Source organism: Stegostoma tigrinum, chromosome 18 (assembly GCF_030684315.1).
Source record: "Stegostoma tigrinum isolate sSteTig4 chromosome 18, sSteTig4.hap1, whole genome shotgun sequence".
In the NCBI taxonomy this organism is placed as follows: domain Eukaryota; kingdom Metazoa; phylum Chordata; class Chondrichthyes; order Orectolobiformes; family Stegostomatidae; genus Stegostoma; species Stegostoma tigrinum.
Window position 1 is genome coordinate 16608123 of NC_081371.1, and position 12213 is coordinate 16620335.

At 39.5% G+C, this 12213-nt stretch overlaps 1 protein-coding gene across 3 annotated transcripts in view; it reads left to right on the forward strand.

Annotated features, from left to right (window-relative positions):
* scube1 (signal peptide, CUB domain, EGF-like 1) overlaps positions 1 to 12213 on the forward strand; it is a 271582-nt gene that overhangs the window by 130097 nt on the left and 129272 nt on the right. For all 3 annotated transcript variants that reach the window (XR_007249346.2, XM_048548867.2, XM_048548868.2), the window contains exon 5: positions 11343 to 11468. Coding sequence is in view for 2 of the 3 variants with exons in the window: in XM_048548867.2 (XP_048404824.1) it covers positions 11343 to 11468 (126 nt within the window). In the remaining variant the exon portion in view is untranslated. The remainder of the gene's footprint in view (positions 1 to 11342; positions 11469 to 12213) is intronic.

The following is a 12213-nucleotide window of genomic DNA, read 5'->3' on the forward strand; positions in this document are numbered from 1 at the left end:
AATGCTGTTTTGCATTTAGTATCAGCCCTTCTCCCTTGGATTGTCAGGATAAAGTTTGAGTGAAGGGAGGGGGAAAGAGACTGTGGAGTGGTTGGTTGATATTTGTGCACCCAAGTGCTGGGCAATGGCTATTCTTCGATAAACGGATATCTAACCATCACCCTTTGACTTTCAATGGCATTACCATTACTGAACTCCTCCACTGTAAATATCATGAGGTTACCATTGACCAGTAACTGAACTGGACTAACTATTTAAATACAGTGGCTGCAAAAGCTGGCCAGAGGCTGGGAGATCTGTGGTGTCCTCACATCTGGATTCTTAAAAACTTGCCCAATGACTGCAAGTTCCAAGTCAGGAGTGTGATGGACTATTTCCCTCTTTCCTGGATGAGTGCATCTACAACAACATTGAGAAGCTTGAGACCATCCAGAACAAAGCATCTAACATGTTCAACAGTCAGACCTTGAGATCACCATGCTCAGGCACTGCATTATGTGCCATCTACATGATACACTGCAGCAATTCACACAGGTTCTGATAGCCAGTATCCTCCAAATCCACAACAACTATCACCTAGAAGAACTAGGGCAGTAGGTACATGGGGGCTTCACTGCTTAGAATCTCCCTTCCAAGTCACTCAACATTTTGATGTGGTCAATATTCTTTACCTGTGGTTGGGTCAAAATCCTGGAACTCTCTTCCCTACCAGCATTGTGGATGTGCCTGCACAATTGGGAAGGCAGCAGTTCAATAAGGTAGCTCACCACCTTCACCTTCGAAAGGGCAATTAGGATGTTCGATCAATGCTCATTTAGCCAGCAATGCCTGCATTCCCTGACAATATTTTAACAAACTCCAAATAAGTGTAATTTGATGGGAAAAACATATTTGGAACCACAAGCAGGTTTTAAGATGTTATTTGAGAGTTTTTTTTAATATTTATAATCAATTCCTAAAGCTTAGCTGGTACTTAGCATAGCACTGGGAATTAAGATATAAATGATCAAAGCCATTGGACACCACAGAAATCCAGGAAATAGTAATTGTAGCACAAGCCTTAAAGGTCAGTGTCAACTTAAAAGGCTTATGTTAACTTGGTAGAGTTGGGGGGACTGTTTGCATTTCCTCATATATGGTGAGATTGGTAAATCAGTCAAGCAATTAGATACAGAATTAATTGAGCAACAAGGTTACTTCACTTCTCCTACATCACACATGCTTAGGGTGTACAGAAGTGGGGGTGAAAAAAGACTTATGTAATCTTCTAAGGGCTAACTAAGAACAGCAGTGAGCTGGGCTGTTGGCAGCCATTAAACTCATCTATGGGAGTGTTATGTGCTGTGTTTGTTTGTGATGCAAAACCAAACAAATAACATCTTCCACAATTTAAGGTTGAGTGAAACAAAGGACAAGGATTGAGAAATATTCTTAGTGTCAAGTTGTAACATTGCTTTAAAACCACATATGGTTGAGGTACAGGCTAGTGTACTTCTTAAAGGAAGCTTCAATAACCACCCGAAGTAGAGGAAGTTATTGGACAGTGGGAAGAAAACAAATCATTGCATTTCCTTTCGAATCATTCTAGCAAAGAACCAACATAGAAACAATGGACTGAATGGTCTGCTTCTGTGATGTAAAATATAATGCTTTTACTGTTGTATATGTTGGTGAAATAAGGGAAAAAAAAATTCGTCAAACAGCAGAACAAGCTATGGCTGTTAATGTTGGGAGATAAAGGTGACATTCTGTTGTGAATGACCTACACTTGCTATGTAAAGTGAATAAATAAAGCTCTTGTATCAAGCATGATATCTAAGCGTCAGTTGTCTTGGCTGATTTTTCACAAAAACAATGCGTATACTTCAAGGATGGCTTCAGAAGCTGCTTAGTTAAGGAGCTGAACTATTTCAGAATGGCCAGAGAATATTGAAATTGAATAAACCCATCTTTGGTTCTGAGCAGCCTTTTGATGCAGTTCTGACAGATGAGGAAAAGGTTTAAAAGTAAAATAAGGCACAGAATACATTCAAAACCTCCTTTTCGAGAAGATTTTTCTCTTTGTTCAGGCTTAAACAGATTTGCTATAAGGATTTTTAGCCCAGCTAATCTTGAACGATAGTTGCTGCAAGTCAAGAATTGGGGGAGGGTTAGCACAGGAAGACCACTCTCCAAACAGAGAACTGAGTGTCTCCTGCAGAGTTTTGCGTGATTTCTAGTCTTTGCTCCCTATGCTAACAGAATAAAGGTGTACTTTGTTGACACTCATCTATTTTATGTTCTACAAACAAAACCTGTCTTTAGCACTGGCTGACAGATGCAGTCTCGCTGGCTGTCATTCAGAACAGCAGCATCCCGTCTAATGTTAAACCAGAAATCTGTGTCTCGCTGTATGTGTCAGCGAAATACTATTATGTTAAGAATTTTTTTGAACTTTCAAACACTCAACTTAACCAAGTTATCTTTCACAGTCCTGAACATTTTGATTTGTGCTTTTGTAAACTTCTTACTTTGTTATATAAATACTGTAAAAGACCAGCATCTGTCATATAAAGTAACAATACCAGCGAGAGAGAGATAAAAAAGACATGGCTGTATCTTAAGGTTTAGTCTTCAATTAATTATTTGAAGATGAACAAAAGTACTTACTTGGTCATTCATTTAATTTTAGTCCTGAGGAGCTAAGCATTACAAAGTAGCACAACTGCAGAAATGCTGATCAGGTCACCAGGTATTATGAAACCATGGTCTGGAGCTCCAGGAATTTCTCTGCACCTTTGCTCCTCTTGTTTGTTTTTTGTGAACACTTTTGGTTTTAACTAATTTGTTTATCGCCATAAATACTAGTGAGCATGGTACATGAGCTGCATCCCGAGGTCAATCACACATTAAGCTGATTTGGCAGATTTACTTTCTGCCTGTCACACACAATAGAGTCTGTTCTGCTCTGTTAGATGCTATTTGCTTGCAGTTTCAAATTGCTTTGATGGGGAAATATCTGTCTTCAGAAACTGATGAATGGATAACAGGCTCTTAGCTTTTCATTCCAGGCTACTTAACCAGTTAAATTGAATCAAACGAAAAAGTTAAACAGCAGCAGGGAGGGAGAATGGGGGTGAAGGTAAGGAAATGAGGGTGTAGAGATAATAATAAGTATATAAATGTAGATGCGTGTGAGCGAATGAGACAGAGAGGATGAGTGAAGGATTGGTGGGTGACCCAGACACCCAGAAAGAGGGCAAGGGTTGGACAATAGAGAAAGTAAACACAAAATTTGTTGGATAGCAGAGAAAAGAAAGTGAAGGAACAATGAGTGAAAGGAAAAAATTGAACAAAAGAAAAGGTACAGCTGCAAGTTTAAACAAATGAAATATTCATGGTGATAAACTCAAGATGTGTATTAAAGTTTTCTAAATTGTCAGTTTTATTAATATAAAGCGGATTCAAATTAATTCAGAATTTTCTTTCGTTGGTGTGGCAATGGGAAATAATAGACAAGCAGCCGGACACTTGACAGAATGGAAAATACCTCAAAATATCACAAAATATCTCTGTCTCACATGGGATATTCAGACTGGTCAATATTATGCGCAACTTCCATTCTCCTGGCTGTGGAATTAGTACAAAGTCTATCTTTTTCTCAAGCTTAGCACAAGGTTTGACAGACAAATTCATGCTCCCTATGCACCAAAGTGTGAACTTTGTGCTAAAAATCTTGGACCAACAATGCACCATTCTGCTACTGGAGCACACATTAGGAATGGAGTTGCCGGGTGCCTCAGATTGCTACAAAACAATGGAAAATTCAATAGCAATAGATTGTGCTGCATTTTGAAGATTAACAAATTCATGAATGAGTCATCAGATTTGTAAAATGATCACTGTCACAGTGAAATCTCATTTTAGTTTGAGGAAATGCAAGACTGTCTTAAAATGCTTTTTACTTGAAATGCTTTCAATACATATGCAAGTTAAACTGCCAAACACCCATGACTTGGGATTAAAGTAAAATACTGTAGATACTTGAAAACAAACAATAAAACAATTAATAGGTGTCTCATACAGGGAGAAACAGAGCAAATGCTTTGGGTCAATCGTTCATCAACCTCTTCATGAACTTCACCCCTGGCCCTTCACTTCCACACCCTAATACGTTGCCTTATCCATAGTCCACTTTAGGAACAGAACTATCAATCCCTATTACAGCAGCAAGAAGTTACTGAATAGTCCACAAAACTCCCTAAAATAAACAAAAAGTATCTTCCAATCATCATCAAGCACTTACAAATTGAGCCAATTGAAATGCAGATTAGGAGCCCATAATAACCCCAAGTCAACAAATAGATAACAGAACTGCGATGTCAACAGATAACCTGACTGAGCTCATATAAGCAAAGGCAGAGGTTAAATATTGCTGCCATACTAGGCTATCCTTTCAACTGTGTGAAATGTACTGTATTGATACCATCAAGCTGGGCGACCAGCCCACGGTCAATGAGCACAGCACAGGAGGATATGCCAGGAAAAGCACCCAGCACAGTTTAAAAATGAGATGCCAACCTGGTGAAGCTGCAACAGAGTATTTGTATGTTTAGCTGTGGAACGGTCACAAATGATGGTAACAAATCAACAAATAACCAGAGGAAGATACTCCAAAAGCCTCTTCATCCTCAACAAAGGAGTACCCAAGAATATCAGTGATAGGTTTAAATTTTTTTTGCTCCATCTCCAGATGGAAGCGTAAAATCATCGCTCCATTTCGGGGCCCTCTAGAGATCCACTGATGTACAGGTGCTGAATATCAGCCAATTTGACTCACTTCACATGATATCAAGAGAAGGCTGAAATTACTAAAAACCACAAAGGCTGTTGGATTGGATGATATCCCAACCTATGGTATTGAACAACTCCACTCCAGGACTAGGTCTTAACTAGATTTCTGGTACTACGACAACATGGCATCCTGCTGCCAATGTGGAGTTGGTGCATAGTCATGACCTGTTCAAGAAAGCAGGAGAAATCCAATCTAGCTAATATCTGCTCCATATAGCATGTTAAAATCCCATTGGAGATTGGTCCTTCGTTTTAGAAGAAAAATGAGCCTCCATGAAATGAATGAAAAGAAAATTGTTGGACAAGTTTGCACATTAAGATTTCTGCTGTCACAACTAACTAAAGTCAACATAATTCAACCAATAATTAACATATTCCAAAAAAAGAGGAAAACTTCACTTGAAATAAATAATATAAAAAGCTTTGAATCATGTAGTTGCATTGCACAACTCTTGTTATTTCCAACACCAAGGTGGGACCATGGACAATCTCAGTCCAACATGGCCTATGATTTGTAGCATTTCTCACTTTCTATTCAATCACTTTTTGACTCTTAAGTCACATGTGCCTGCAGGTAGATTCCATGCAAAGCTCTCAAACGTAGTTGCCACTGATAAGGCACATGTTTGTACACCATTTCCTTGCTCAGATCAGAACAATTCTATTGAATTAGAATTTTGAAAATTGCTTCTCCATCTCTTGTAAATGGATGGACTATGGAATCACAGCAAGGGCATTTCTAACCAACAATCTCTTGTGCTCTCTGACTTGAGTGTTTTTTCTTCTCCAACTACGTAACTGTTCCTGTTCTATATGATGATACCTCTGTCATCTGCCAGATCATGAGATTACAGGTTGCAGGGTTGCATAGGATTTTGCATCCACAGTGCCTAATTGATGGCTAATTTAAGGCTGCTAGATTTGTGCAAAAGTCAATCCCGTTTGGCATGATGACCGTTCCATATGCATTGATGGAAAATGTTGGTGTGGAGAGAGAACTTTTAATCCATAAGCACAGTGCACTGGTCATTCCCACCCATACCATAATGGACAGATTGAACTACTATAGATTAATAGGATGATGTGACTAAGGTTTTCCATTCTGTTGGTCTTCTCTGGCTGTAGGCCCAGCCTGTTGTTTGGCTGTGCCAACTCTCAATGTTATATGGGCTACTCCACATCATCCTCTACATGGAGGAGATTACAGGATCCACTTGGTCTGGTATGATAGAGGATAAGTAACTCCATGTGGTTAAGATATTGTTTACAACATGTAATCAACTAGTTACCAGTTACATTAGTATGATAGACATTGTTATCGGGATTGTGAGGACGAGCAGCTGTTAGGCCTCACTCCTCTTAAGATGCGATTAACTTTCTGTTGACAAGCCCAGATAACATTCTCACAGTTATAGAGTATTAGCAATGTACAGCACAGAAACAGACCCTTTGGTCCAACTTGTCCATGCTGACCAGATATCTTAAATAAATCTAGTCCCATTGGCCTGCAATTGCCCCATATACCCCTGAACCCCTTCTATTGAATTATCCGTCCAGATGCCTTTTAAATGTTGTAATTGTACCAGTCTCTCCCACTTCGTCTGGCAGCTCATTCAAAGCATGCATTACCCTTTGCGTGAAAAAGTTGCCCCTTAGGTCCCTTTTAAATCTTTCCCCTCTACACTGACATCTATACCTTCTTGTTTTGGACTCCTCTACCCTGGGGAATAGACCTTGGCTACTCACCCTATCCATGCCTTGCATGACTTCATAAAACTCAATAAGGTCACTCCTTGGTCTCTGATGCGTGGGGAGTTGGGGAATGGAGAGAGAAAAGCCCCAGCATATTCAGCCTCTCCCTGGAGCTCAAACCTGGCAACATTCTTGTAAATCTTTTCTGAACCCTTGGAAGTTTAATTACATCTTTCCCACAGATTGATGCTTATGGCCCTTGTCAATATTAACCTTTGCAGACCCTTTCAGAGATGCATGAGATAGTTTCTCACAAGCTTTTATGCTCATTTACCTTTACTGTTCTTGTACAGTTGTGTATTTAATATGTTTGATTGTTACGCTGACTTTACAAATGTAGACAATTTAGAGGTTTCACCATTCTGTCAGAATGTGTTCTCTTCAAATCTGAAAACTTGGTAATTTGTTTTGTGATGGACCAATGTCTTTGATTCACTTCCTGGATGTCTGAGTTCATTAGACCTCTTTAAATATTGCTAGACCTACAGTGGACTCAATTGGTTCCCAGTTCAGCAATAACTTCAATTTAAAATCAACTCACTTGTATTTAGAATCATTTTACCTAAATTAAAAATCCCTTCGAGACCTCACTCCTCCCTACATCTGTAACTTTTGAGCATGCTAAAGCTCTCCAATTTTTTTTATGCAAGATGACAGAATTGGAAGAATGCATTCTCCACTCACTCAGCTTTGACACCGCTATGTCTTCAGCCTTTCGAGACTAAACTGTGGATTTCTCTCCGATGTGCCTGCCTCTCTACCTTTGTCTCCTCCTTTTAGCCCTCCTTCAAAAATAACACTTTTTTTCATCAAGTGCTTTGTCACCTCTTGTACTATCTTGCTTTTCCTTTAGGTTTGTGTCAAGTTTTTTTTTGAATTATGCTGATACGAAGCATCTGGGGCTTTCCCATGATGAAATTATCTATATATGCAAGTTGTGAGCTTTTAACAAATCATTAAATGACAATTAATCCCACAGCATCCCATCCAGCAATTACTACTCAAATAGGCCTGGCAAAGGGGAAGCAATGTTTTGCAAAATGTCAACTTGTGAAAGTTTCTGCAATTTCAAAGTGAGCTTTCCTTTGAAGATCAAATAAATACATGACAACAATCAGGCTTTTTTTTTATTCACTTGGGGATGTGGGCATCCTGCCTGGCCAGCATTTATTGCCTGTCCCTGTTTGCCCTTGAGAAGTTGGCGGTGCACTGCCTTCTTGAACCGCTGCAGTCCATGTGCTGTAAGCAGACCCACCAATGCCATTGGGAAGGTGTTCCAGGATTTTGACCCAGTGACAGTGAAGGAACAGTTGCATCCTCAGGATGGCGAGTGGCTTGGAGGAGTTGCAGGTGGTGGCAAAGGAATGAAAGAGCTGTGGATGATGGAAATCTGAGACAAAAAGAGAAATGACTAGAAAATTTCAGAAGAAGGGTTAATGGACCTGAAATGTTAATTCTGCCAGACCTGAGTTTTTCTAACAACTTCTATTTTTATTGCAGGTGGTGGCGTTCCCATGTATTTTGCTACCCTTGTCCTTGTGGATGGAAGAGGTTTGGGGTTTGGCAAGTGTTGTCTAAGGATCTTTGATGCATTTCTGAGGCGTATCTTGTAGATAGTACATATTGCTGCTACTGAGCACCAGTGGTGGTGAGAGTGGCTGTGGAACATAAAATGTTAACTATTGTTCTATAGTATTTGAGGTAGTACTCATATCAACAACTGCAATGAGGTTACAGCAGAATGTGTTTTGTTAAAAGTAATTGTACCGCCTTTGCTGTATTGCTGCTTGACATGAGCTTCGTTAGATCTCAGTTTGAGAATGAATGTAATATTGTATGACATAATAAGAAAGATGTGAGATTTTATTAGGTGATCAGGTAGAAACTTTGAATGGATGCAATGACAGTGAAATTCGGAATTTGCCATCATTACCCCATAAAACTGACAGTGAACTCCTAGTTAATAAAGTGTGAAGCTGGATGAACACAGCAGGCCAAGCAGCATCTCAGGAGCACAAACGCTGACGTTTCGGGCCTAGACTCTTCATCAGTCTAGGCCCGAAACGTCAGCTTTTGTGCTCCTGAGATGCTGCTTGGCCTGCTGTGTTCATCCAGCTTCACACTTTATTATCTTTGATTCTCCAGCATCTGCAGTTCCCATTATCGGTGAACTCCTAGTTTTTGTGCACAGCTAAACACGGAAATCCAAAGTTGTTTGTTAACGATTCCCTGCTTCTCCACAGGGTGCCCTTCTGAATTCCCTTCAGACTGGAATACTTAGAACTCATTGAACCGACAAAACAAAGTTTCTCTCTCACATTATGATATTGTTGTTTAAAGTCACTGAAAATGGCTTTGTTTTGTAAATGAAGTTCACCTTTTAGTGGTGTACTGAATAATAATTTTGAACAACCTCGTTAGCCCAAGAAATCTAATTTTGAGTTTGTGAAGTACTAAGTTTCTTCATTGTGGTAATTCCATTTTTTTTAGAAAATAAGATCTTGCTATTGCGGCTTTTGATATGTGTATCTGAAACTTTGCTCCATTGTCTGTAAAATTTTACAAGAAGCAAAATGACTTTGGTCCCTGCTTTGCTGTCAATGAGAAGTTGGCTTACGCTGTTTGATGGAATTGCCGTTGCTAGAAGCCTGGAGATCTCCTCAGCTTGGTGCCAGATTCCCATTGATGTTAGAGGCGTAATTGATATCTAGATCACTAGATCTTTGCAAGTATTTTTAGCTGCTGACTGCATTATCTGTGCCACTGCAGTGCATAACACTTGCACATGTTTCATGGTAGCTGAACCTAGTGAAATCAAAAGTATATTTTACAAATGGCAATGAATAATTAGAAATGCTTTTGAAGGTTTATTGCCACGGTTTGCCTGACACCTATAAATTCCAAGAACAAACTTTGAGAATTTTAAAAAAATTCAGTCCAAAGTGGCTAGAAATGATTCTAGGTATCCATCGTAATACTTATTGCAGGTTCAGAGAGAAATCTCCATGCTTGATTTGCTGCTCCATTTATTGATCATTTCTGATCTTCCGTCTCCATTTCTTTCTTGTTCGCCTAACATTGGAGAAGTATTCAAGTGATATCTAGCCAATATTTAGCCTGCAATCAACCTCTCAAAATGAGATTATATCCATTGCTGTTTATGTAACCTGGCTGTAGGTGAATTGGCAGCTGTTTTCCCTAAAGTTTTTAAAATCTAATCTTTCACGGGATGTGACCAGTACTGGTTGTCTTATAATCCTTGAACCAATCTGCTTGCTGGCCATTTCAGAAGACTTTTGAGGGACACCGCGTTGGTGTGAATCTGGAGTCACATGTAGTCCAGAGTGGGTACAGATGGCCTTCTCTGAAAGACATTAGTGAGCCAGATAGGTTTGACAACAGTCAATAATACTTACTCACTCACTCACTCACTCACTCACTCACTCACACTCACTCACTCACTCACTCACTCACTCACTGAGGTTACCTTTACCTTTGTGATTCAAATTTAAATTCCACCAGTTTCTCTGAAGACAGTCAGTGATGACACCTCAAAAAGTACTTAGTTGGCTGTTTGTCTCTTAATATGTCAAAGCAATTTTGAAAAGCACTATATAAATGCAAATTTTACTTTTTGTTAAAACTTGAATGCTTGTGTACAATTTTTTAAAAAATTCAGGATTGTGGTCATTTGCTCTGTGGTACATCTGTCCTTCTCTGCTTCCCATTTTCCTGTTGCTTTTGTTGGTCCAAAGAATACACAAATTTTACAGGAATAAATTAACCAGTTCATAAAAACTATACAGAAATGAAAAGCTGCGCTTGAGTTCTGCAGAGATGATATTAACTATATGCTGAACCCATTGATCAAGGGGAGTCACTGTATTAGTGATGAAGGCTTAATTGTTAATAATATTGAACTGCAAACTGAGCTGCTCAGACTGGAGGATGCTGTTGGAATTTTTTGTAGGGAGCATTGTAGAAACAAACAAAGATGTTGAGGCTGTGTTGCTCTCTGTCTCTATGTAAATACTGAAGGGAGCATTATCAAGTGCCTTGGATCAAATTGTACGCCCACCTTGTCAAAAGAGTCGTGAGCATAACCAGATTGAGGAAAACAAGTAACAGGAAATGTATGGTTTACAATTTTGCTTCCGGAATAATTACGGCCGTACCCAATATCACTCCTTGGATGCGAAATATTATAGTGCAACCCAACTTGTTCACTAAGTATCAGTAAAAGACTTGAGCAGGAGGTGTGCTTCTCAAAGGTTGGTCTGCACACTCCTGAGAAATCACAAGTATCTTCCAGGACAGTCCAAATTGAAAATCACTAATGCGCAACACCAGAGCCAAGGTTATAAAACTAAGCCAAGCAGAACTCTCAATCCTACCCCTTCTGTGACAAACAGACCATATGAGGCATTAGTAATTATTAGTGCAAGCGAAGTGAAGCTGAAAACAGAAGAGGATTTGACTGAGCACAGAGCCTGAATCTCTCCAGTTAAGAACCAGAAATCGCCACATCGGTGCTGCTTGTACTGAGAAATCATTCTTCCGATTAGGTTCATTTTTCTTCCCCCTAGTAGGTAGGGTAAGAATGGTGGGTGGATAGTAGGCTTTTATGATCTGCCTATGCGGACAACAGACACAATCATTCAAGAACCACAGATCAAAGGAACGACTGACGGTTTTCATATGTCGAATTTGTAATCTAATTTTTTTTCTTCTCTTCCTGTGCTGTGCTTTGTTTACAGAGGGCATGAACTGTATGAACAAAGATCACGGATGTGCACACATCTGCCGAGAGGCGCCGAAGGGTGGGGTGGCTTGTGAATGCAGGCCTGGCTTTGAGCTCGCCAAAAACCAGAGGGACTGCACATGTAGGTAGCTGTGGATGCTGAGGAATACCTCACCTTCTCTCTCTCTCTCTCCCTCTCTCTCTCCCCCCTCTGTCTGTCTCTCCCTCTCTCTCTCTCTCTCTCTCTCTCTCTCTCTCTCAATGCATGTACTTCTCTTTGCGTTTTCCGAATGTTTCTCACAAACTGTAAATCTGTTTTTGCACTTCAACTTTTTACTCCTGTGCATTGTAGTTCCTCTCATGTCCTGAAAGAATGGAAACAATAGAGGAACCTGCTATACTCCAGGATCTCATCTGTATATCTGCTCTTCTTGTGAGGGACTGAAGTGGGTGTGAATACTTTTTAAAAAAAAAACACCATTGTTTCAACTTCTTTGTCTTTTTAGAACTTTATTTGTTTTATTTTCCAATCAAAAGAAATGCAGCTAATGCAGTCTTTCTAGGTGTGAAAATGGAGTTAACGTAAATGCCGTAGCAAAAGTCTCAGGGAGGTTTTACAAACGTGTTACCTTGATAAAAGCTTTTAATTGAGAAAGACTATTCTGTCTGACATGGGTCGCTAACCATGGATAGAAAATCATTTGCAAAGGATGAAGAGGCATGGTAAGGAGAATGTTTTCACTGAGATTAGAAAACTCAGTCTGAAAGGACAGTGGAAGTTAATTCCATAAATCATTTTAAAAATTGGTTAACTTGATTGTTGCAGCTGAGATAAAAACAAAAAATGTTGAAGGTGTCGAATAATACATGACTATTCTTTCATGGAG